Source organism: Cariama cristata, unplaced genomic scaffold (assembly GCF_000690535.1).
Source record: "Cariama cristata isolate BGI_N322 unplaced genomic scaffold, ASM69053v1 scaffold15467, whole genome shotgun sequence".
Taxonomy (NCBI): Eukaryota; Metazoa; Chordata; class Aves; order Cariamiformes; family Cariamidae; genus Cariama; species Cariama cristata.
Window position 1 is genome coordinate 1,268 of NW_009626222.1, and position 27,048 is coordinate 28,315.

Sequence of the window (27,048 nt, forward strand, 5' to 3'; positions counted from 1 at the left end):
GTAGCACAGAGAGCTCTTTCATTACCAGAACTCATGCTGGGTCCAGCAAGACTGGATCTAGACTACAAGATGTACCCCCACACTCTTTGTAATTGTAAATGTGAATCTGTGTTTGAAATTACTGCTAAGCTCACGGAGTTACCTTCTGTCCAACCTACATGAATGAGTCAACTGGAGTCCAAAGCAAGATAGTAAGCATACTCAGGATAATTCCTTTCCAGTTCTGGATCTGCAGCTAAAGATCCCTTGCAGGATGAGCTTCCCTGTTAATAATATGGATGGTGCCAACCTAGTTCATCCTCCAGGTTTACTGAGAACATATCTGGATTGCCACTTCAGTGGCCCTGCAAATATGCCCTTCCTAGTCCTCGCTGGTTTTCTGCCAAGGAGGGTCCTCACTGGGAGAACTAACTGTTCCTCTCCAAGCTACTGCCCTCTTTAAATCTGCTATGAACATCAGTTACCATTCGGCACAGAATTTTACCCTAAGGTGTTAAAATGAGTAAGGCAAACGAAGTCACTATGAGAGTAGTAGACCTGTACAGAGCTTTTAAAGATCTGAGCTTTACCTGTGTTCTGTGCCAGATAACAGATGCCCTGGAGTGTCCCAGCTTGTTTCGACAAGGTCCTTTGTCATAATGTATAAGGAGAAAATCATCCTACAAAATATTAAATGAAAAGGTAACCAATAAACACAAGTACAAACCGTTCTTCCAGTTATAAAGAACTATATTGTTTCCTTAGAACTTATAACTAGGAATTGCACAGGAACACAAAAGCTTAGTAAACTGGCTATGGCCAGGTCCAACTTTTCCAAAGTGCTTTGTTTACAGTCCTCTTCACAAACAGGTTTGTTTAGCAAGTGTTATACATCTGTAATGAATTCTCCTCCCAAAGGCTCTCAAGCTGCATGTTTAAATGCTAGTATGGAGTTTAGCAGGAGGATCCAAGAAGATAAGCTGACCATTGCATATGTTTTACACACATACAGAAAGAGCAAAGGAAAATGAACACTTGTACTGCAGACTTCCCAAAGTTCATTCTTTTTACTAGTCAAAGAATAAAAGGATAATACAGATTTTTGAGAAATTAGGTCCCTAATTGTCCTGCCATCCTTTTACAAACCAGCCAAGATAGCAGGCCTAGTACCAAAGGAACAATGGTTTTTAACTGAGCACGTGAGAAGCCTGTGACTCAAGGGCTGTTAGTAAAGCATTCACATGGGACAACCATAGGATCTGAATAGTCAGAGTAGCTTTTGGGAACGTAAAACACTTCCTCTGCTATTGTTAACAACACTATGAAATAAAACAGATGACATGGAAACAGATGTTGCATATTGTATATACTCTGATCCTTGGGCACGATAACAGGCTGATTTTAAAAAAACGTAAACATATGACAGCAGCAGCTTATAGATTGACAAATTCCTGGTGTTTGGAGAACATTGTGTTCTTTTTCATATGTCAGATCTATTTCTTGTCCTACAGAATACAATGAACGGTAAACAAATCTGACTGCCAGTCTCCTACATGGTGACGCACCAAATCTAGAGTTTGTTTGTTAAACTTCCACAGACTAAGAACATTGCTTTACTCATCCTGTAACTCCTTCAAGAAGGTGAGCATTGAAAAGTCAGTACTAGATGAAGTACTATTAAAAAAGAAAACAAGAAGCAGCAACTCCCCTCTCCCATGTTAGTTGTCATGTGAATATTGCAAACAGAATATTTTCATTAAATTTTACTTTTTAATAATTATTTACTGACTCACATAGCCAAAATGCTAAGATCACACAGGTCAGACAAGTAAAACAGAGTACAGAAATCTTATCAAATTGCCAGTGTCAGCCCTGGTGGGTTGCGGTTCACCAAGTTGGGCAGAAGCTGGTGAGCTACTATTTAACTGATTAATGAGACAGCTGGATGGCAAAGCAATGAACTTCTGAGAACCAGCCTGCATGGCATGTACTCACATCAAGAGATTCCAGACAGTACCAGCAAAAGGCATGTTTGCAGTTCTTACACATCATTTGGGCACAGCCTTCATCTCGTTCAATGTAAACTTTACACTTTGGACAGCGTTTGATTGGAGCATCATCTTCTTCCATTTTAAAAACTGAACTGTGGGAGAGAGCAAGGAATTAGTGCAATGCGTGGTCATGTCAGTTTAAAGAAGAATGTGTAAGAACTGTGCTAAGAAACTAAGCCTACTTTTTCGTTTTTTAAAAAAAATGAGAAATTACCAGAGATTCAGGTATTCAACTGAGTTTTATTTTTCAGATATTTTGGCTATACTCGATTTTTCAAAATTATCTCTGGAAAAAAATGTTTAATGACTACGGTACCTATGTAAGAGTTAGCCCATTTTCTTTACCACAGATTTTACCAACTGTTTTTGTTATCTAGTGATACATGTTATACAGTTTTCTCCTGGATCATATCAGATGAGCAGCAGCTAGTTCACACCTAAATGCTTTGCATATCTAGATAATTTTCCTTTTTCCTCCCTTCTTTCTCAGAAAAGAAGAGGAAGCAATTCCTTGATGGTACAACAAGCCCAGACCACATTCCTTCAGACAGGCGCACCAGGGAGAGATTGCATGTCTCTGCCATCCTTGAGGATCCTACCTAGGAATTTCCCTCCAAATCAGGAACCATGAGCTTTTTCGGGCATGCCATTCTTTCAGATTTGATCTCTTCATCTCTAACACGGTCCTAACAAGTCACTGTTCATGATTTAGGATCAGCACCATCTCTTCTTGTCTTGCACGACTATGCAAAAACATAGGATGTCCTCTCTTACAGTGGTCACAACACAGAGGAATGTGGAAACACTGGAAAAACATTTATTTCCCTTGCCTAGCTCTCTATCACGTGCAGGTTTTATGCACAGTAACAACTAAAATGTACCTTAAAAAATGACACCTTCTGCAGCCACTGCCAGTGGGAGATACAAGAACGACTGATGGGGAATAAACAGTTTGCTGGAAAACAGGACTGACCCTTGATTGATTGATTGATTTGCCCAATGGCAGGATAAAAGGACACACACTCGTTAATCACACTAGGGGCAACCATATTAAAGAAAAATGCTTTGAATCCATAAACTGTATATGAAACTCCAAACGCATGGTAGTACAACCTACTATGGACACATTATGCTCCAAAATGCTGAAAAAACAAATCTCAATGGAGTAAAAAATGAAGTACGAAATAAAACCTAAAAACAACTAAAACACTAAGGAAAATAGATAAAGTTTTTTGCCCTGCCATGAAGTTTAGTGAGCTTCAGTTCTGGTCAAGTACACACAAAAAGCATGTGCAAAAGTTACTATGTTTGACCAGGAACTCATCATGACAGCATCCTAGCTAGTCATCTGTTACAACAAAGGTTGAAAGAAGACAAGTTATGAATAGCTAAGTCCAAGGCTGGCCAGGGCTTTAATGATACCTTGAACTGCTACACAATCTTTGAAAAAGCCCAAAGATTAAGTGGAACACATGCACAATGCTCTTTCTTATTCACTGGGTGCAGTATGCCACTGCAAACAGCTTGAAACAGAACTTAAGATCCTTGGCCAAATGTGCAGCAGTTAGGATGATTGACAGAGTATCCTAAAAATCACTGTCTGGCATGACCTTACCAACCCTTGCACTGTCCACAATAGCAGCAGCAACAGGACAACAGGATCTTCTCCAAAGGGAAGCTCATGAGCTGCCTGATTATCGTATTTTTCCCACTGGGGCAAAAGGGCTGCTGATAGAGGCTCAAGCAGCTCCTTTGTGCTTTGCTGGGAATGGTGGCAAGGAGCTAGGCTGCCAAGAGCTATCCAGTTTTTGTATACATCATTAAAAGAACAGGAACGACTAAATGAAGGAAATAGCTTTAAAACAAAATATCAGGAAAATGCCTCTTTACTATTCATTCTCTGGTTTGTTCAAAGATTAAGTGTTTTGTTTCTAAATACTTGATCTTTTGTAATACTTTACCTTGTTTCGCCTGGAAGAAAAGAGATTGGCATGTTCTCTTGACAGCCTTGACCTGGATGCCAATTAGATTTGCAAGCAGAGCAGAACTCAATGTCGCAGGCTTTGCACTGGACCAGCTGGGGGTCCTGTGGGCTTGATTCCTGGAGCTGGCAAACTGCCTGGCAAGTAGAGGATGGACACCAAGTCCGACACGGATCCAAAAGCACTTCTGCGAATGGACATAAAAGAACAAAATTCAAGACCAGCCTTCCATAACAATGTATTCCAGCTAAGGTTGACTGGCAGGGCATTTGAAGACAAACATTTTCAGAAGAAACCTTTTAATTTATGCTACCCACTTAGGCATAAATCTGACCTGCTTTGCAAACAGGCACCAAACTAAAGTGAGTTTCCTGAGTTTGAATTAATTGCCCACTTTCATTCACTGAACTAAACTTGTTCTGAGAATGAGATGTTGTATTTTTCTTCAGTTGTACTTGAAGTTAAACAGAGCATACACTATGTAGGTATAACCCATCAGAGAAAGCCTTTACGGTGCCTTGCCCAGTAGGACTCTATTTCAAGTTGGCCTCTGCCCTAATGTAAGCACATAAGACTGTTACACAGTTTCATCCCTTTCTTGGAGGCTGCTTACTGGTAAGTCATTTCATGTTTCAAAGCCCACTGAAGTCAATAAAAACCTACCGATGACTTCAGTGGTTTCTATGCTGGGCCCTTCCCTAAGCAAAACTTTACTGTAAGTTCTCTATGGCCACACAGCTCCACATCCCCATAGGCACCCAGTCAGCTTATATCCTCATAAAAATTAACAAGGTTCATGTTATCATTACACACAGGACTGCCCAGTAATTCTGCATCAGATGCCATCACAGGAGATAATGGTGGTTCCATAAAAGGGGTCAGTCTACCTCCCCAGCCCTTAAACTGGTAGTCAACTCAAACAGTAAAGCTCAAAATAGAAGTCACTCCCTCGCTTAGTTATAGAGCAATATAATACATAGCAATTTGCTTTCCTTGGTTTATTCCCAGAAGGTTGCAGTTTTGGGAATCACGCAGGAAAGAACAGAAACAATGTTTTTTGGTTTTGTTTTGTTGGTTTTTTTTGTGATGATCAAACAATTAATACACAATGCTACTGCATGGACATGTGCAGAGCCAGATTCTGATCTATGGGATTTCTCTGGGTTGATATTCTTCCCACAGCCTTGCAATCAGTAGCTTTACATGTGTTACCTCTTTCAAACTGTAGTTTCTTATATCTTTGCATGATTTCTGATGCAACCATGCACTCAATCTGTTGAAGGAAGGAAAAAGAAAATTTCCAGTTAGGAACCATAATAATCTAAAGCATTTTTAACTAATGTAGACTAAATATTTGACCTTTAGAGAATAATTAAAAACGTTATGTTGGCAACAATGGCAACTGTAACATACAAAGCAAGACACATTTAAAAATCCCATCCTGGAAAGAAAAAAAACCTATTTGCAGTAAAAGCGTACCTCATTTTCTTGCAGATGACCTCGCTTTGGGCAGGCAGCATCAGGGCAGCTGATTGCTGTTTCTAGACCTTCTTTGATCAAAAGTTCCACATACTGTTTTAGGCACTGTAAGAGTCAAAGACTGAGTTAACTATCCCACCAAGAATAAACCACTCAGTATTTTAACACCTTTCCTCTGAAAATCTGAAGAACTCAAACTTCTTTGAAAAACCAGATACTACTGTGTCCCTTTTACAGCCATAGACCATGCTTACAGCCTTTGCCATGGCTATACCTCTAAATAGAAAACAGCAAGTTCATTTCCCCATCAAATAACTCTTCCTCAATTTAAAATACGCAGCAAATTAAAAAATAACAATAATGGAGAAAAGGATAAATCAAACAGGGAGCTAGGAGGGGAAAAAAAATAATAAAGCACCACCAAGATAAAATTAGATTAACCACACTCCAAAAGTCTTTATGTGACTGGAAACCACAAAACAGCTTAGTAAGCAGAAACTACCCATTGACAGACATCTGTCAAGCATACCAGAGAGCAAAAGGGAGTGGTATATCTTGCCTTCTATTTCTAGAAAATAACTATCTGAACTTCATGGTTAAAGATATATCTTTTCCATAGGAAGGAAAAAGTGAGAATTAGGACTCCCAGAAGAACTACAGTTTCCATGGGGACCGAATAATAAATATTGGTAATACTAATACTTTTATCCCCTAGCAACCACAGCATTTTACCCAAGTCATAACTGAAAATGTAGCTTCTAACACAGTAGTGCACAGCACAACCATCAACAAAACAAAAAAGAAAGGTAGATATTTAAGACTAAGGGCAAATTAAGACTAAATCTTGATATTCTTGAAGAGCAACCACCCCCCTCCATCTCCATGCTTCCCACATTAAGGTGACAGCTACTGCGTAGGTGTCTGCTGGGGAGGCAAGGGGAGTGATGGAGAGAGAGAGATACCCTTCTCTCTGCGGGTACCACACTTCTACCAGCCTGATGCTACACAGAAAGAGCAAATGAAGGTTTGCTTTCCAGTGGATGGGTCACCCTGTGATCTTCTCACCCTGCTTGTGAGCTCAGCTGGCAGTGGCAAAATGGAAACAATTACAGAAAGTAGGCCTCTAACCCTTTGTTACCAGATACGTGAATAAAGAGTGAGGTTAGACCAACAGCAGAGTGAAATGAAGATATAGAACAAGCTCAGCATACAGCTGGGTGGGAGGCGAGAAGGATTACACACACTGCAGCAAGCTGGCAAACAGGGACTTCAATTACCATTTCCAGACAGAACTTGCAAAAGGTAAGCAGCCACCGACTCACCATCAGCCTGGGAAGGCAAAGGGCTGCATTGACCTTGCTGAGTCCAGCGTGCCAGACTGCAGGTCAGACCACAAAGCCGCTTCTTCCTTCCAACCACGACATCAAATAGGCCCATCAACGAGCACTTTTCCAGCCTAACCCTTTGCGTGTGGCTTGTAGCTGCTAAGGTCCAGAATTTGAGTCTACTTAATCAGCCTCTTCTCTTTCTGTTCTGCCTCTTGATACATCTACTCAGCTCCTTTCAGAGAGCCTATCACCTCTATTAACGTTTTATTCTAGATTTTACCTCTCGCAGCTAGATTGCAGCAAAAACTTCCCTTCCCACCCACACAATTTCTGCTGCTCTGGTACACAGCTTTTCTGGTGGCAATGTGCCACCACCTTGACAGTACAACAAATCATTTCTGTCAAGGTCCCCTTCCCTGTGTCTCCTACTCAACACAAACAACAGGCCTATTTTTTGGAAAAGAAAAACAGAGACTGGATAAGTGACATCTTTAAAAGTTTTACATGTGTAAAAAATCCACATGAAAGATTATAGCCTATGATTTCTTCTTTATCAGTAGGGATTTAATGAAGACAACTGTTCAATCAGTAGTTGTTTGACTTGCAGAAGGTTTCCAAGCCTCCACTTAGAGCTCTGCAGGGCTAGTGGTGCGCAGTTCAAGAGAATCATTAGCAGCAACCACAGCAGACTGAGCTCTGCAAGAACCAGACCCTAGGTTGTATGCCTTGGTATGCTGTGATTTCAGCTGTAGTGAGGCATTAGTCTTTCTATAACGACACCATTGGCTCTTCTCTTTCCCCTACATTCGCAGATGCCAAGTGTGGATTAAAGTGAAAATGCATACATTTTTAATGCCAGCACTTAGTGCTTATAGAAAGTACTTTTCAAGCTGAATGAGCTTTGCCATCATTAATCATTAATGCGGTTAATTCTCCTCTTCAACCTGTTTGGGATCATCGCCAAAGCCTATTCAATTTGCTTCCTTTTCCTCACATCTTCCACGGAATGACACAGTTCATCCCTGTCATGAGCAGCGTCCAAGGCCTTCCCCTTCCCCTGATGTTGCACTGGCCCCTACTTCCTCAAAACTAGCCAAAGTGGATTTCTTACACTACACCTTCTGGGAACATAATGCTGTCTCGAGGCCATGAGATACCACTGTAAATTATGCAGAGGATAAAACACCCTGTCAACTCAAGACTTCCTCACTCCAGAGATTTCCTGGGTGGAGGAGGAGTAACCCAAAGTGGTTGCAAGAGAATTTGAAGTACACGGTATCTGTGGCTTATCTTCAGAGTGGACACAAGATGTGCCACTCATGTCAGAAAGTTTTAAACTGGCTACAGTACTAGAAATGTACCAGCATGCAAGCAAAATGCAGTAGGACTAGGTACTCAGTTATATATTTTGAAAAATTCATTTCAAAACAACTCTAAAAAGATGACAAATTGTTGCTCATTTTCTATGTAGCTTGTAGTTGATCTCATGCTAGAAGAAAGTATCTTCATAGCCTTTCCACTAAGGCAATATAGTACTGTATAGGATGAACAAAAAATGTGGGAGTCTAAGCCACCCCAAACAACTTTAAAAATGAACTGTATTACATAATTTTTCTCAGAGAAAACAGGAACTGAAATTAGGTACCTAAGGGCTGAGGTTGGAATAAGGTCACAAGATATACTTCTTATTGTACACTGAATCTTATAAAACCAGTATGCTGCGTAGCATCTTTATTCTTCCTTTAATGGATGTGTGTCAATGGAAATTTACTTTTATTTGAAGCAATACTTTTACTAAATTCCGCTTGTTTCTTTCTTTTAAAAAACCTCACTGTATTTCAGTAATTTACTAAATATTATTTAAGTAAATCACACTTGGAGATACTCTAAACCTATCAAAAACTGGTAGTGGTTATTCTGTACATTTCTGCTTATGTATACAGTCTGACATGATGAAGCCAAGGTAGGACTTGACATTTCACAAAAAATATCTCTTTGCTGAATTAAATAGGTTATAGGAGGAAATGTTTCCTTCGCATTCTGTTTTGTACTTCCTTTCTGTACTTTGACAATCTTCACCTGGAATAAAAAAGACCTGCCTAGCCAGCAAGAAGAGAGGACCAAGCATGTAAGTTTTCAGTCATTCGTCCAGCTACAGTAACAACCATGCATGTGCTCCTACTCCTTTCCTAATCCAGAACTAAAACATGTCAGTTTATAACAATTGTCAGGCAAGTCACTCTATTTTATGTTGCAGTTGCAACAAGTCAACAGGTAGTTGTAGTAGCTTAGACTTCTGTCCAGCATGCATACTCTCCGTATACCTAATGACTCAGGAGGAAAGGAACAATTACTATATGACGGCACCCTGGGACACTGCTAAGGTTGTTTGAGTTCCTTAACTATACAGATGTATACTTTAACATTCATTTTACAGCTTCATATATTTTTAAATTAAAAGGAGATTGTAATATACAACCATATATGAATGTTAGATTGGGAACCCCATGAAAACTGCCACATAATTTTGCAATTTCCCGTAGACAAGGGAAAGCAAAGCACTGCACAACATATGTGTTACACATAAATTATATAGAGATTATGTAAACTGTATATATAAGCCACATATATATAAACTATATTTAACACTTTATGTAGGGTTATATTAACTGCAGGTCAAGATGCATCACATGCCCCAACTGCTACTAAGATCAGTCAGAAGAGACAGGTTAGCTCTCCCGAGAATTATGGCTGTAATTTCCCTGTGTATGCAGACTCCTTCTGCATCCCTGCTCTGTCCTCTTTCTGCACATCACCGTTGTCCTTTCTGGTGTCTGGATGACTTTTTCTTTCACCTGGTAAACTCAGAGTCCTCCTGTCATTTGCTGTCCCCATGACAAAGGGCAGGAGCACATCCTCTTTGAGGAATTTTGGCTCAGATCCATTCTCTCACAAGGATCAACTGAGTGCCCAACTCGGCAAGGGTTTTACTGTCAGCTGCTTATATAAATTAAGAACATGTTGATTTTTTTTTTTTTCCTCAGCCTCAGAGATAGATACCTAATAAAGAAACAACTTCCTTTCTGAAGCTGCCAAGCAGAGAGAGTAACGTTTAAAGCTCTGCAAGATGTGTCGTACTTCTAACCCTTGTATACCAAGGATTGTGCCACACAGAAAACTATATTCAGTGACCATTGATGTGCTGTTGCTTTAGAGCTGCACATCGTTTTGTCTAACCTTATAAAGGTCAAAATATGCTATGAGAATCAAAATTTTCTTTTTTTTTGGCCTAATTTCCAAACCATAACCCATAATTTTACTCTGCTGCATTTAACTCTAACAAATCTGCACAGGTCACAGCAAAATCTCAATATAAAGAGTTAAAATGTCTAGCTTTTAATTTACTTTTAGGAGAATTCAAGCAACAATTACATCTATTTCTGATTGTGGTGCTTTGACTTATTTCTCCTGACACCTAAAACCAAATAAAACACAACATTATGCATAAGAAGGAATCTGACTTTCATTGTTTCCACGTGGGGCAACATTTATCTGTCATCTACTTTGACAGAAAAAAATGCGTTCACTTGGTGCCTAAGGTAATTTTACAATACAAAATCCACATAATTAAAAACATTTGAAGACTTTTTGGGTGAATATCTTCATTTTTTAAAATAGAAGAGCATACCTTTTCGAAAAGTTGTAACAAATTTACTTTTAAGAACATGTTATTGTTACTATCGCAGGAGACAAGGAATGACTTTTCAAGATGCTACCTTTTATTTGAGAGTTAGGCAGGCAAAGAGATTATCCTGTATTATTGCTAGGTAGATATTGTCAAAATGCAGACTTCTGACTACACTAATGCTGCAGATGCAAATGCCAAGTCATATAGGAAATTTTATAAATAAGTCAATGGATTTGGAAAGGCCAAAAAAGTATGACAGGATTGCAGAGCCAAGAATATCATCACCATATCATTTGATTTATTTCTTAAAGCTTTAAATGTATTTCAATGCTGGCACTTGGCCACAGCCATCCCAAAATGAAATGTGCACTACATGCAAAATCATCACAAGCTGGTATTGGTAAAACATTTAAAAAACCCAAACAGCTACTGATAAAATTTAAAGAGAAAAAAGAAGAAATAAGAGGAAAGAAATCTAGCATTTACCAATTTCTAAAAAGAAAGGGAATGAATTTTTTATAATGTGTTTGGTAAAGGTGAATGCCTAAGATGGATGAAGGCAATTGCTATTTAGCACAAATATTACCCAGGTCAATAACCCTTCACCTTGGGCGGACAATCACTAAGAGTTTTGCACCGCGCTTCAGGAACACAAGGAAGGGCTGACATGCTTTTTCAACAAAAGAGTTTTGTTGTTTTTTTTTTTAACCAAAATATCTGTTTCTAAAATTAGTGGGTCTAAGTTTCAATGCAAAGAGGAGAAATGGAAAATAATACTGGGAAGAAAGCTCAAACTGAACAAGAAAATGTTTCCAAGTAAGATGATTATTAACATGCAGACCAAATTGCTGAAGTCTCACAAATTCTATATCATCTGCAAACCAGGATTTGAAGAACTTCTAAAAATACACATACATATACACACACACGCATATTTATATAAACTTGCATTCAACCACATTACGAGTCAGGAAACGCTGGTTGATATTTTATGATCCACATTACAAATGACATCAGGCTAGATGAATGTAAAGATCCCTTTTGGCCTTACATTCTAGGAAAGAATATGAAGAATACGAATGGATAGTGAGTGAGAAGCACTTATTTAGCAGTGTTTTGTAGCTACAAATCTACAGTTTGGTCTATGTGTAGTTTTTGTGCTAAAAGGATACTAAGCCAAAGCTCACAATTTGTGTGATGAGGCTGCACAGACGAACAAAACTACTGCAACAAGTAGTTTTGATAGTATTTTATCATATTTTTATGTTCTGCATAGCAGGTATTTTTCTTTACATTACTTCAAAACAAATACTGAGAAGGTGGTATCTTTTCTTGCCATAAGACAGTGTAATGCTGAGGTTATTCTACTGCTCTGTGCTAATTCCACTAAGCTAATTCTGCAGTCAGTCTGGTGAATAGGTATTTACACTGGTAGACACACTGTCTGTAAGTCTTTCAGGTAATGTGATGTAATGCTCATTCTTAGCTTCAGATGAGAAGAGTACAAAGTAATGCAGTGTGCAATACTCACTGGGGCAGGGGAGAGAGTGTGTGTGAGTGAGTGAATGTCTCCCACCACAAATAAATTAGAGAGACAATTTGGGTGCCCATGTCTCAAGCAGATGTTAATACTCTTGGAATAATACCTCCCTTCCCTTTTGTCCAAACAGCAAATTCACTCTGGACTAGAGAGCTTTTCCCTGAAGAAATTGTCACTTTCTAGAAAGTCTTTCCATTCAGACAAAGCTGAACAATCCCAAGAGGAAAAACTCCCCTAAAATAAGCAGCCTATGGCTGGGGTATTCTCTGAAGAGGAGAGAAGAATGAGAGAGTAAGATGTGAGCCTGAGTCTTTAAGGTTTGAGCCTGAGTCTTCCCTGTTCCTGAAAAGCATGGATTCCTACAGCCATATGCTACCTTTTTTTAATATTTTGGAGGATATTTCTAAAAGCAACAGGAATGCTTATGTGGTAATAAGACAAATCAAAGAATTATAGAATTATAGAATAGTTTGAGTTGGAAGGGACCTTAAAGACCATCTAGTCCTAATCCCCCTGCCATGAGCAGGGACACCTTCCACCAGACCAGGTTGCCCAGTTGCTCAAAGCCCCATCCAACCTGGCTGAACCCTATCCAACCTGAACCTGAACACTTCAGGAGACTGGGTACCCACAGCTTCTCTGGGCACCCTGTTCCACTGACTCACCACTCTCGTGGTGAATAATTTCTTTCTAATATCTAATCTAAATCTTTGTGGTACCAGTTTAAAGCTGTTACCTGTTGTCCTGTCACTACACGCCCTTGTAAAAAGTCCCTCCCCAGCTTTCTTGTAGGTCCCCTTTAGGTACTGGAAGGCTGCTCTAAGGTCTCCCTGGAGACCTCTCTACTCCAGGTTGAACAATCCCAACTGTCTCAGCCTGTCTTTACAGGAGAGGTGCTCCAGCCCTTGGATCATTTTCGTGGCCTCCTCTGGACTCGCTCCAACAGGTCCATGCCCTTCTTGTGTTGGGTGCCCCAGAGCTGAAGGCAGTACTGCAGATGAGGTATCACCAGAGCGGAGTAGAGGGGGAGAATCCCCTCCCTCAACCTGCTGTCCACAGTGCTTTGGATTCAGCCCAGGATACGGTCGGCTTTATGGGTTGCAAGCGCACATTGCCGGGTCATGGTGAGCTTCTCATCAACCAGCACCCCCAAGTCCTTCTCCTCAGGGCTGCTCTCAATCCCTTCATCCCCCAACCTGAATTGATACTGGGGGTTACCACAACACTTGTGCTGGATCTTGCACTTGGCCTTGTTGAACCACACGGAGTTCACATGAGCACACCTCTCAAGCCTGTCCAGGTCCCTCTGGATGGCATCCCTTCCCTCCAGAGAGTCAACTGCACCACATGGCTTGGTGTCATCAACAAACTTGCTGAGGGTGCCCTCAATCCCACTGTCCAAGTCGCCAACAAAGATGTTAAACAGCGCCGGCCCCAATACCAACCCCCAAGGAACGCCACTCGTCACCAGTCTCCACTTGGACATCGAGGCGTTGACTGCAAGTCTTTGAGTGCAACCATCCAGCCAATTCCTTACCCACCGAGTGGTCCATCCATCAAATACATGACTCTCCAATTTAGAGGCAAGGATGTCGTGCAGGACAGTGTCAAATGCTTTGCAGAAGTCCAGGTAGATGAGGTCAGTTACTCTTATCCACCAGCACTGTAACCCTGTCATAGAAGGCCACCAAGTTTGTCAGGCACGATTTGCCCTTAGTGAAGCCATGCTGACTGTCACCAATCACCTCCTTATTTTCCATGTGCCTTAGCATAGTTTCCAGGAGGATCTGCTCCATGATCTTACTGGGTACAGAGGTGAGTGACTGGCCTGTAATTCCCCAGGTGTTCCTTTTTTCCCTTTTTAAAAATGGGGGTTGTTTCCCCTTTTCTAGTCAGTGGCAACTTCACCGGACTGCCACAAATTCTCAAATATGAGGGACAGTGGCTTAGCCACTTGATCCGCCAGTTTCCTCAGGACCCATGGATGCATCTCATTAGGTCCCATGGACTTGTGCACCTTCAGGTTCCTTAGATGGTCTTGAACCTGATCCTCTCCCACAGTGGGCAGTTCTTCATTCTCCCAGTCCCTGCCTCTGCCTTCTGCACCTTGGGCGGTGTGGCTGGAGCACTTGTCAGTGAAGACCGAGGCAAAAAAGTCATTCTCCATATCCTAGGTAACCAGGTCTCCTGCTTCCTTCTGGAGAGGGCCCACATTTTTGCTAGTCTTCCTTTTATCACCAACATACCTATAGAAGCTTTTCTTGTTGCCCTTGATGTCCCTGGCCAGATTTAATTCTATCAGGGCTTTAGCTTTCCTAACCTGATCCATGGCTGCGTGGACAATTTCTCAGTGTTCCTCCCAGGCTACCTGTCCTTGCTTCCACTCTCTGTAGGCTTCCTTTTTGTGTTTGATTTTGTCCAGGAGCTCCTTGTTCATCCACACAGGCCTTCTTGCGTTTTTGCCTGACTTCCTTTTGGTTAGGATGCATCACTGCTGAGCTTGAAGGAGGAGATCCTTGAATATTAACCAGCTTTCTTGGGCCCCTCTTCCCTCCAGAACTTTGTCCCATGGCACTCCACCAAGCAGATCTCTGAAGCAGCCAAAGTCTGCTCTCCTGAAGTCCAGGGCAGTGAGCTTGCTGTGTGCCCTCCTCGCTGCGCTAAGGATCCTGAACTCCACCATTCCATGGTCACTGCAGCCAAGGTTGCCCTTCAGCTTCACATTCCCCACCGGCCCCTGCCTGTTGGTGAAAACAAGGTCCAGCATAACACCCTCCTCGTTCACTCCTCTACCAGTTGGAGAAGAAAGTTACCATCAACACATTCCAGGAACCTCCTGGATTGCTTATGCCCTTCTGTGTTGTCCCTCAAACATATCGGGGTGGTTGAAGTCCCCCATGAAAACCAGGGCTTGTGAACGTGAGCCTGCTCCTGTCTGTCTATAGAGGGCCTCATCTACTCAGTCTTCCCATTTGAGTGGCCTGCAGCAGACCCCCACTGTAACGTCACCTGTCCCTGCCCTCCCTTCAATCCTCTTCCATCCACAGGCAAAGATCCATGCACTCCAGCTGGTCACTGGCGTAAAGAGTGACATCCCTTCCTCGTCTCCCCTCCCTGTCCTTCCTAGAGAGCCTGTATCCTTCCATTCCAACACACCAGTCATAAGAGCCATCCCACTTTTATTCTTAGTGTTTCATAGAAAAATGAAACTACTTTCTGACAAATTTCCGTGGTACACAGAGCATGCAAGAAAACAGATGAGAAGAGAAAAAAAAATAGTAGGTTCCTTGGAGAGCTTTTAAGCTCCTTTCAAACTTACTACATGGCCTTTTAGTGTAAAGTAGTAGTTATAATCCTGCCCCAAATCTATTCTTATTTAATCACAGGCTTAACTTCGAAATACTTTTGCATTGCTTCTCCTGTGTGCATAGTTCTCCATGGCAGATCTACAGTCTGGCTTTTTAGTATTACCCTAATCCTACTTGGTTGACAAGTGACAGTGGAAAATGTCTATGTACACTTAACCACAGAGATCTGTTTGAGGCATACATATGACCATGGGAGTGATTATTTTTTTCTTTATTAGATATACTATCAGCTATACTGACCAAATCTGAGAGCACAAGCTATATTCAACCTCACAAACCACCTAGATCTCAGAGACAGATGTTTAAACTTTGTGATACTGCTTTGAACTTTAACAGGTCATTTCCAGTTCTACAGACATCTTCTCAGAGACAATAACCTACTTTCAAAGAAAACTTCACTATCAAACTTCCAATTTTCATTAATCCTGCAGCTGGTTCACCATCCTTAAGAATAAATCACAGGAGGAAACAGTTGCTTATCTTGACATGCGGTACTTCAAATCTACAAATGTGAAAGCAGTAACAGAGAACAGTCTTACATGTTTGCTTTTCATATCCTCTGTTTTGCTGCAGAGACAAAAATCATGCTACACGAGCATACAAAACCCTGACAAGTATCTGCAAGACTCTCCAGAGCTCTGCAACAGGGAAATATTAGTGCCAAAATTTGACCTCCTATGCTGTGAACACAAAGGTACACACCGAGAAAGGGACCTCAGCCAGGACCAGAGATGGGTAACATCACAAGCGATAAACATTTTCCCCAATGTGGCAAGTAATTTGAAAAAACTCTGGTTGACAGGCTTCCTGCTCTACCTGCCCAACACTTGGCCTCTTTTTAAAGATACTTTTTTTTGCTCAAAATTGCCAAGGGTAAATGCCCTTTCCTCCCTCTACATAGTCAGTTTTCAAATACTGCACCAGCTGTTCTGCAGCCCTGCTACAGCCTACATTGTCAGCCTAAACCCGGTCATACCATCTTGTCTATGGATGATGGCCAAACTGTGTCTTGTCTGGGGAAGTTCAACACAACCCATGTGCTTCCATGTCTCAAGACAAACCATCCGAGTATCCTTTCCTGACCTGTAAAAACTGGTCTTGTCCAAAAGTCCTTGTGCTTCCATCAGCTGGTGGAATCTCAGGACGGTAAATATCCAGCAGCCTGCCAGGAGCAGGGACTCACCCATTGCAGTAAACACACTGGCATTTGCAAAGACAGCTGTTGATTTATCCTGTGGACAGCAGCACAGATTTTGCTGCTTTGGCTCTACCTCTGTCCAAATACTTTCTGACAGTACACCCAAATATCACAGCAGTCCCTAGTACACACTTCTTAACTGATGCAAACAACTTGCAGACAAGATATTCACATTAGGGATGAGGGGCAGCACCCCTCTGCTTGAGGGCAGCCTCCAAATCCTCTGCATTGGAGTAACTGTGCCAGTTTGAGTACAGGGAAGTGTCAGCATCAGGCCATCAGTCAACAAATGATAAGGGTGAAGCAAGAAGAAATGTATGTATCATCAAGGATGCAGAAAGAGGAGCCCTGCTGACTTCTTCAGCTTGAGAAATATTATAATATGACAAACATCCTTTGAAATGGAGCAATCAATGGCTGTGGAAAGCACAAGCAGGACCAAACAGAAACTAAATGAACCTGAAAAACAAGTGCCTGTTTCCAGTTGAACATCTTAATAAAGAAAGTGAAGGCAATGAAGACTTACAGCTATTCTTTGAAATGGTGGGTTGGTTTTTTTTTGAGGGAGTTCGTATACACATTTGTTTATATATATGTGTACTGTAAAATACATAGAAGATCAATAATTTTTCTTCAGAGGGATCTTTCACATCAGTAGATAGTCACCAGAAAATGGACAAGTGAGACAAGGATAATATCTTGCAGTTCATGTATATCTTCATCTTAGAAGAGATATTTCAAGTGGGTGTATATGTAAACATTTTTTTCATGTTGGATTTTTACCCCTCCATTAGCTTGCATAAGCTGCTTGTTCTCACTCATTCAGGGTTGCAATTGGTGGAAACACAGATTAAACTTTACAAAAAGAAATTTGTTTTCAAATGCCAACATATGCAGGATAAAACTCAAATATTCAGGAGGCAAAAACAACAACAACAAAAATTCAATCTTCCCTTATATGGGTGTATGAGAAAAGTTTATTCTATTTCTGAACAGAATGAATATTTCTGAGTGGGAGGACAGTACACCTGCAGCAAACAAAGGACCTTTCATTTTCACATGCAAAACATTATGCAAACAAAAATGAACTACTTTTCCCAACACCCAGATGAAGACAGACAATGTTAATCTCATTTAGTAGCATCACACAGGAGAGGGGAGAGCTGAAGGCTCTGGATCAAGTTTAGTTTTCACTCAGGGTTCTGCAGTTCAAATTGTACATTAATTATTCTGTAAATAGGTGAGTTTATGATTTAAGCAGGGGTTTTTGTCATAACAGCACCTACAGGACAAGTCAGAACCCAGACACCCATGTGAATTGCTATGCAAACACACAGTGACCTCTAACCACAAAGCCTCTACGGACACATCACATGTTAAGATTAGTATTGGTTCTCTGCTAAGGCTTGGGGGAAGTGAGCACAAGCAGCAAGCCCTAAACTCTGCTAGCAGCTGGTGGGAAACAGGAAAAACAGCTGCCAAGTACCCAGAGCCCTGTAAAACCTCACAAGCCATTTCCTCCTCCCTCCTGTTTCAAAGCAAGCAGGGCATCTCCTCTTGGTAGAGGTGGGGGACAGCCTGGCCTCAGCTGGGTGCTGCCCTGCTAAGGCAGGTTTCCCTTGGCAAGCAGGGACAAACCATTTGGGAGAGAGAGAAGGCAGCCAAGCCCACCGGCTCCCATCCACACTGCTCTTGACGTCTGCCCTGTCCCTGCTGAAGGAGAAGCTGACACTGCCTTTTGCCTTATTTGGAGTGAAGGATAACACTAAGTAAATTATGCTTTTTCCCGTCATTCAACTTGGAGGCCAGCAAAGCTCTGTGTACTTCCAGTCAAGCATGACAACAAGAAAAAAAAGGATGCCTAATGCCAGTTACATGCAGGATAATGATATTTGCCTTGCTGATGATAGGGTCTTCCTTTCAGGTCTTCAGCCTATGAAGAAGCTCAATTAGGGGAATGACTAGAATTAAGCAGACATGTATGAACAGTCATGATTAGGCAAATGCAGTAATCCTGGTTAAAGAAGGCTAGTGATAGCAAGAAAGCCTCTCACTATCCCACTGTCATGCTACTTGACATAGAATGCACTTAGATATAGACTTAAATCACAGTTCTGCCAAACTCAGAGGGACATCTAAAGGTCCAGGGAAGGTTAACAAGCTGTCTCAAGGGCTTAAGGTAGAGCCTAGGGATAAGAATCAGAGTACGAGTATCTACTAAACAGATATAAAATGGGCATAGCAATGTTAGTTTCAAACACCACAAAGTTGACCTACATGTCCACAGCTGACCAACAAGAAATCACAAACAAGCAGTACAAGGTAGGTCTTAACATCAGTTTTGTTATTTTCTTTACAATTATAGGATCTCTCTCACATATCTGAATAGCAGTCTTTCATCACTAACAAGGTGGATTGCAGATAACTAATGAAATAAATTTTTCCAATGACAAGTTCCCTCTCAGGCTTCATATTTCTTCTACATATTTGATTGCCTGGACCGCTTACTTGACTGATTTTCTTTTTAAATTTGAGAAAGGTAAGCAACAAACCCTCTGGTACCAGAATGATCAGCATGGCATAACATCTTGAAGGGAATCGAACAATCTAATGTGAAATCAAGAGGAGCTTAGCCTGTCTTGAGTAACAGTGGATCGCTGTACTTGCAACACGTTATTTGACACTTCTACATGTATATTTGTATATATAAACTACATAATATGTACGTACACACATACACATGTAATCTTGAATCAGAACAGACTTAGGCAACTAACTGCTTGACTTCCATGTAAGAATATAAACTGGAACAAAACCTGTTGTAACTTTAGTATATATACAATTGGTAACACATCAAGGGAACATCCTGTCTTTTAAGGCACATGAGAATTTAATCATAGATTATAAAATGGTCAGAATTTCAGGTAGAAATTAAACTAAAATTGCTCCCTCCATATCTCCCCTCACCCCCAAAAAACAGCAAAAGCTAAGTAATAGCTGAAAAATTTTGGTGCAATAACTAATACAAAACAAATTAAACAAAAAGAAAAAAAGTGATGTTCTGCTTTACTCTCCCTTTCCTTCCATAAGGTGCTAAGTGTCATAAGGAAAGCTTTTTGAAGAAAACATGCAAAATCAGTTACTTCTGCTGGGTCAAGCAACTGCGGAATTGCTATCTTGAAATTTAAGGTTATTAGCTATGTACTGTGTGCTATTTAAGTATGAAAAAGTGATTTAATAAACTGCAAGACATTTAAGCATTTTCGTCCAAAATTTGAAAAGCAGACTTAAGATTGGTCCTATTGCTGACATGATTCCAGAAGAAACAAGATACTAGTTTGCCCCTTGACAATCCTCAGAAAAACAAACAAAAAGCCAACAGCAGCCAGCTTGTTTTCCTTTCTACTCTCTAAACTTTTGTTTCTCTGGTACCTCCAGCAATCCCACAACAGATACATTCCTAATGGATGAGATACACAAAACTTGAGAGCTCACAGCACTGTGTGCACATTAACAATCATAATGAAAAAAACCATAATAGAATATTGTACTAATAGCCACAACTGGCAAAATAATACGATGGGAAATTGTAGCGTCTATGCCTTATCAGCAGAGGAGTAGCAGTCCACTCTATTCAATCCATGCACAGCTCTGCCAGAGAGCAAAAGGAAACAGTGTCCCTGTTCTATTTTCCTGAATAGCAATGTTGTCTTATTGTATAAGTGTTGGGAAGAGACAATACTTCATGAGATTGTTACCACTGCACTTCTATGGTTATAAAGAGTGAAGACTTGCAGATAGAAATGTTATAGGATTGAGAAATCTGCACGTTGATCTAGATTCTGCCTACGTACCAGTAGCACTGCACTTGAAAGATCTTTTTGTAATACTCACGCTGTCGCATCTTGCTGTGATTTAGACAGAAATGCTAGAGCTAAGAGCAAGAGCTGCAGGAAAAATAGTTTTCACACTTCTAATAGACATCCCTTTTTTCCTTTTTTTGCTCATTTCACTGCAGAGGCCATCAGTTACCTCAGATCATTTATATAAAACAAGAAGCCAGAAAAAAATTGGTCCATCAAGAACAAAACAGAGATGGTCAAATATTTCTCCAAGTGTATTTCCACTTATCTTAACATAACGTACCGGATCTTCTGTACGTAGACTCCATCCAAAGTTTTGACTCAAAAGGTATTTTTTTTTCTTGTTGGTTTTCAATAACTAATTTGGCTGCTTACAAAACACAGTTCATATTCAGGACTGCAATGATGATTTTCAGAAACACCAAGTTTCTGGAAATCATCACTGAAGGAACACCAGTGGAGGAATCGGTGCATAGTTGTCACACTCTTCCTTAACCATTGCCAGTGGGCTAAACAGTCTTGCCAGACTCATTACAGGAGTATTTTCTTAGGCAATTTATTAACCTGCAGGCTGTCCACAAGGTAGAGATGGAGGCCCTGGGTTTCAGTCACGCTGAATTCCTGGTCTGTAACAGGTTTATAGCTATTGCCTCTTGCAGTTATTGGGATTGATTCTTATTTCTTACCCCACCACTATCAATGAAAGCAAGGGTAATATTCTTTCCTATTAATTCACAGGAAAACTTTAGGGTAAGTAATTTTTGCTGGGCACTCAAATATCACTGTAGTGAAGCTCATACAAGTGGTAGACAAGAGGTAGACAAGGTACTCTGATCTGCTTAAACAGGATAAAGCTGAATGAACTATTCAAGACAATCTAACACAAGCGGTAAAAATGGACTGATGATTCCACCTGAATAGAGTTCAACACAAGAATCCAATGCCACCACAGTAAATTTACTTATGTCAGGTCCTAAGAACAGGTTATTGGCAAAGGCGACATCTTTAACATCTACAAAAGGTTAAATCTTTCATAACAGCAGTAAGGGTCAGTAACCGTATTCTACCAAGAAGAAATGGAAGATCAGTGACGGTAGCAAACGTCAGAAGGAACCAGCTACGGAGGAAGAGACATACCTGACAGCCCAGCCTTTCTGCTGCCACTTAAATGTTACTGAAAAAATGAAATTAAAATATTCTCCACATCTAGGCAACAGGGAGAGACACAGAAAACTCAGCTGTAAATACTAGAACAATAGAGAAGTTTCCATGAGGCCTGTTATTCTATTTTTCATGAAGCCTATTACTTTATATACTTTTGCATGCTTGAGCAAACATTCCTTTCAAAGTACGTAAAAAAGCAATACTTATTTTTTAACTGGACAGGCACAGTGTTTGCAACAGACTGTAGCTGTTCACCTGCCTGTGTGCTCGCTCACTCTTTTCCCAAGGAACATTAACGTTACAGTCAGTTGTGACAACCTGGAGTTTTTAGGATATTACATGTATTAGAAATTGAGTTGTTTGCATTATTTCTGTTCTTGCTGTTTTCTGTAAGCAACAAAAAGGAGTTGTCTGTTCTATTGGCAACCCTCTATGTCTTCTCAATAACCATCAGAAAAAAATTTTATCATTTAAAAAATGGTAATATTTCCATGAAGAAAAATAAAAGATAGAAAAGACTACTTAAAAAAAAATCCTTGCTCTTCAACGTTAAAAAACACCACCAAAAAACCAACATTGTTGGAAAGGACTTCTGAGTTAAAAATCTCACCCAATCCCATGTCTGAACCTACAATTTCTCAAGAGTTCATGACAGTGTTAAAGTCTTCAAGTATCAGATATCCCAGAAATTATATTCTTACTGATGTTACTGTAACTTCTCCACTGTTGGATCATCGTTACAAGGTTTTTGGTGTACTTGCATCCATTGAAAAACTAAAGGATCTAACATTTTTATTCCAAATCATCATTGGGGATGGAAAACTACTAGTACTACTTTTCTTTCTCTGTTCATAAACTAGCAATACGCATTTACTGTGATGATGATCTTTGCTACATACAACACTCTTGTTCACCAAACAGTGTTTTGTATTTAACTGACAAGATTCTTGTTATTCCAGGCATGCATTTGAACAATATTGTAATGAAAACCTGTTATGGAATCTATAGTACATTAAATAATTTTCTACTTACAAGTGTGTGCATGGCTATACTGACTACTATTGAAAGGCATTTAAAGAACAATGCAATCATCAGGTACTACCAATGTGGGTTCACAAGGGGAAAGTCCTGTTTAACTAATTTGATATCCTTCTACGGTAAGGTCACCTGCCTGGTGGATGATGGGAAGGCAGTGGGTATACTTTTCTGGATTTTAGTAAGGCTTTTTATACTGTCCCTCACAGCATCCTTCTGGACAAGTTGTTCAACTGAGGGATGTGGAGGACAACAGTGTGCTGGGTGAAGAACTGGCTGAAGGGCAGAGCTCAAGGGTTACATCTGGCTGGTGACCGGTCACCAGCAGTGTTCCTCAAGGCTCACTTCTAGGGCCAGCTCCGTTCAATATACACATCAACAACCTGGATGCAGGAGTTGAATGCACCATTAGCAAGTTTGCTGATGATACCAAACTGGGAGGCGCTGTTGACTCTCTTGAGGGACAAGTTGCCTTGCAGAAGGATCTAGATAGATTGGAGTGTTGGGCAATGATTAATGGGAAGAAATTTAACAAGTTGAAAGGCCGGATTCTGCACCTGGGACAGAGTAGCACTGAGCACAAGTATGAATTGGGAAAAGAGCAGCTGGAGAACAGCCTTGCACAAAGGGATCTGGGGGTGCTGGTCAGCAGCAGCTCAACAGGAGTCAGCAGTGAGCCCTGGCAGCCGAGGGCAAACCCCCTCCTGGGGGGCATCAAACACAGCATCACCAGCTGGGCAAAAGAGGGGATTATCCTGCTCTATTCGGTGTTGGTGTGGCCCCACCTTGAGTGCTGTGTGCAGTTCTGGGCCCCACCATTTAAGAAGGATGTGAAGGCCCTTGAATGTGTCCAGAGGAGAGCAACAAAGCTGGTGAAAGAGTTGGCAGGCATGGCCTTTGAGGAGCAGCTGAGGACTTTGGGTTTGTCCAGTATGGAGAGGAGGCTGAGGGGCAACCTCATTGCTCTCTGCAGCTTCCTGAGGAGGGGACATGGAGAGGGAGGTGCTGAGCTCTTCTCCCTGGGATCCAGTGACAGGACACATGGGAATGGTCCAAAGCAGTACCAGGGGAGATTTAGACTGGACATTAGGAAGCGTTTCTTTACAAAGAGGGTGGTCAAACCCTGGAACAGGCTTCCTAGAGAGGTGGTTGATATCCCAAGTCTGTCAGTGTTTAAGAGGCATTTGGACAATGCCCTTAACAACATACTTTAACTTTTGGTCAGCTCTGAAGCGGTCAGGCAGTTGGACTAGATGATCATTGTGGGTCCTTTCCAACTGGAGGATTCTCTTCTATTTTAGTTTAGTTTAGAGTTAAAAAACCCCAATACCAGCACACAACAACAAAAAAAAAACCACCAAAAAAATCCCAACGCCAAAATCAAGCCACTGATAAAGTGGAAAGTAAGGGAAAGTATGAATAACCTTGCTAAGGAGGTAACTGGATGCAGCAGTATACTGAAGTGCTGAGTAAAAAGCTGCTTTTTTTTTTTTTAAACAGAAAACCAGAAAAGTTTACTTGCTAGCATTTGTGCCAAGTATGCAGCAACACTATTTATTTCCACTGCAGCATCAATACTTAAGGATGAAACCCACTCAGCAGAAACACACATGATTTCTGCAGTTAAAATTGTGCATTGTTTTTTATGCCTAATAAAAAAAGCAAACTCACCAGGGTACAGAAGATGCATTGGCATTGTGCTATTGTTGTCATCTGCTCCACGGGATATTCACCAAGACAGAGCTTGCAGGACACTAATGGGTCAAGTACCAAGTCCCAAGTAGGCCTATATCTTGCTGTAGTCATTGCAGAGCAGTCTGGAAAAGAACATAAAAGTAAAGATACTCCATTATTTCCTTATATTGATACTTGGCACATTTCTGCCACTGAAAATCTCATTGTCAGTTGCTGTCTGTTAGCTCTTTGGGGAAAAAAAGACCCACACATAAACAGCAATAGGTAATTTGACAGCGTCAGCACTTGCAATAGGCTATACATCCTGTCTGATAGAACACGCATAGAGCAAGCAGAAGGGGGGAAAAAACCAAACACGTAATACACTGACAAAATATTAGAGCAAGCAGGAAATATCCTTAGATCACAGACTTTTGTCTGACATTATACAAGCAAAAATCTCATTCCCAATTTCTGTCATTTTCACCACTAGTCACAAGCTGCCTCTCAACAACATTGATTACCCATCGCTTAAAATGCATTCTTTAAGCCCCACAACTCCAGCTACCCAGGTAAGACTCACAAGGTCTTTCATGAACCAAGCACCTATTATATCCCTTTTCCAGTCTGATGATACTGCAACTCACAGAGCCAGATATTTTTGTTCCTAAGAGCACGACAGATCGATCAGTTTGCTAAGTTAATTTTAGAAAGAACAATGAATATCCTGATTACACTTAGAGTTTTACCCTGCATTTTTCTTCCAACCCTTGCAATATGCCAAGAGCGCAACTTTGCTGCAGCAACAACCAACTGGGGCAAATAGGAACACAAAGTGAACTATAAAAAGAGGCTATAATACCTATATATCACCCTCAAGATAGCGATAGGATAGGACCATGCAGAGCATCTTTATCCTAGGCTTCAGGGCCCAGATGGAGAGTTGTCAACTAACCAGACAGAAAATAATCTCACACATAACAAATGTATTCCCACAAAGAGGAAAGCTAATTTATAAGTTACACACATGGGGAAAACAAAATAAAACACCACACCACACACTCCCTCCCAAACATGTAGGGTAACTTATGTAGTATATCCAATCTTAACACCATATTTACCAGTATTGTTTTGTCACTGTGACATTGACCTTCCAAGTGTGGGAAATTCACATCCCAAGGCTACTGGGACGTCCACACTACCTTGTCCCCCTCCTTCCCCAAATTAGCTGGTTCATTACGTTCCCCACACTAGCAGTTACACTACTCCAACCAGTATCACGGTGCTTTGGGTTTTTTGGGTTTGTTTTTGGTTTTTGTTCCCCGCCCCTCCCCTTCATAAGCACTTGCAAGAACTGCTTATATCTAAGTCATATTATCTGCAAACTTCCCAAGACTTTCAGAACTGCAACAGACTACTTTAACGATTAGACGAGGTTTAGGCAGACGTTCAAGCAAAATATGCTTTTTGCCCCCAAAGAAATCACATGGAGAGTTCAAAGAAGTGTTTGTGAAGTCTGTCTTTGATATTCCATTATTTGTGGACATGACTCCACCATGGTCTCTAAATTCTTTGAAACAAGGTGAAGATTTTACGTCAGCCCTCCATTCAGTCTAACTCATTAGAAGATGCCCTCTGTAAGGCACATAAAGGACACCAAAAGAGCATAGCCTAGTCACGCTTATTTCTAGTGAAGCCATCAGGGAGGAGAGGGGGAAAGAAGAAAGATTAAACCACCCTATTTCCAGGGATGCTCTGGATCACTTCCTCTGAAAGTCCCCACGCAAACTCCACCATTTCAAAAGAAACAGATGAAATAATCCAGCAGAATTGCACATGAATAATGGCTCCACATCACAAAATAGGACTTGTGCTGTGCAGTGTTTTCCGAGACCTTAACATGAAAGTCTGACAGGGTGATAGGAATGAAACTTCAAGATTTTTAAGGCTATTAGACTGCTGCTTTACTGTCAACTGCGACTACTTTTTCATTTAACAAAATATCATCAAAAACAATTTTCTTCTTCCAAGCTTTGTTTTTTCTGACATTTGCAGATAGACTCATGAAGTATTTGAGAAACAGTGATCAAACACACCTGAACTAACTCTGCTATTAGTTTGAGTGTCCTTTGCTTGCTCTGCCCAGTTTATCGCACATCTGTTGCTTATGGCAGCAAGCAGATGAAACTAGCAGACAAACAATGAAAAGGGATAAATTGAAGTTAAAGATGCACTTGCACACATCAGGCAGACCAAAATCCTAGTAAGTTTTGTGGTGAAGATGTAAAATCTGACAATTCAGACTAAACGCTTGCCAACTATATTGATATCCCTCAATCCAGACAAAAAAGAAATTTATATATATTCAGTGTGGGTCAATAAGTGATGATAGAGGGGAAAATATTAACCTTTCAGTTCCAAGGCTTACACTTGTTCCCTAGGACTTTCAACAGAGGCTTACTGCTATCACTGTGGTAATTCCTCTTGTGCAACACAACTACACTGCAGTAACACCTCACTGGGAAATACTTCTCCTCTTTGTCTTCTCCTGCAAAGCAAAAGTGAATCAAAATGAAACTTCTTTCAAGCTGGCATCCAGCAGGTCAGCAGAAATTGGCTGCCCCACACAGCTGGCAAGTAATCCATGATGAACTCAGCCATGGTGATAACAGAAAGCAAAACCCAAATGCAGCCTCAAA

General features: G+C 40.9%; 1 protein-coding gene across 1 annotated transcript; it reads right to left on the reverse strand.

Moving 5' to 3' along the window:
- Nucleotides 1-569: 569 nt before the first annotated feature.
- RNF144A (ring finger protein 144A) lies at nucleotides 570-24,481 on the reverse strand (the record flags this gene model as incomplete). Its single annotated transcript, XM_009703940.1, has 6 exons — nucleotides 24,347-24,481; nucleotides 5,492-5,596; nucleotides 5,225-5,285; nucleotides 3,992-4,199; nucleotides 1,975-2,122; nucleotides 570-659 (listed from the first exon to the last, which is right to left on the reverse strand). Coding segments are annotated over exons 1-6 (747 nt in total), but the record flags the coding sequence as incomplete, so codon positions are not given.
- Nucleotides 24,482-27,048: the final 2,567 nt, after the last annotated feature.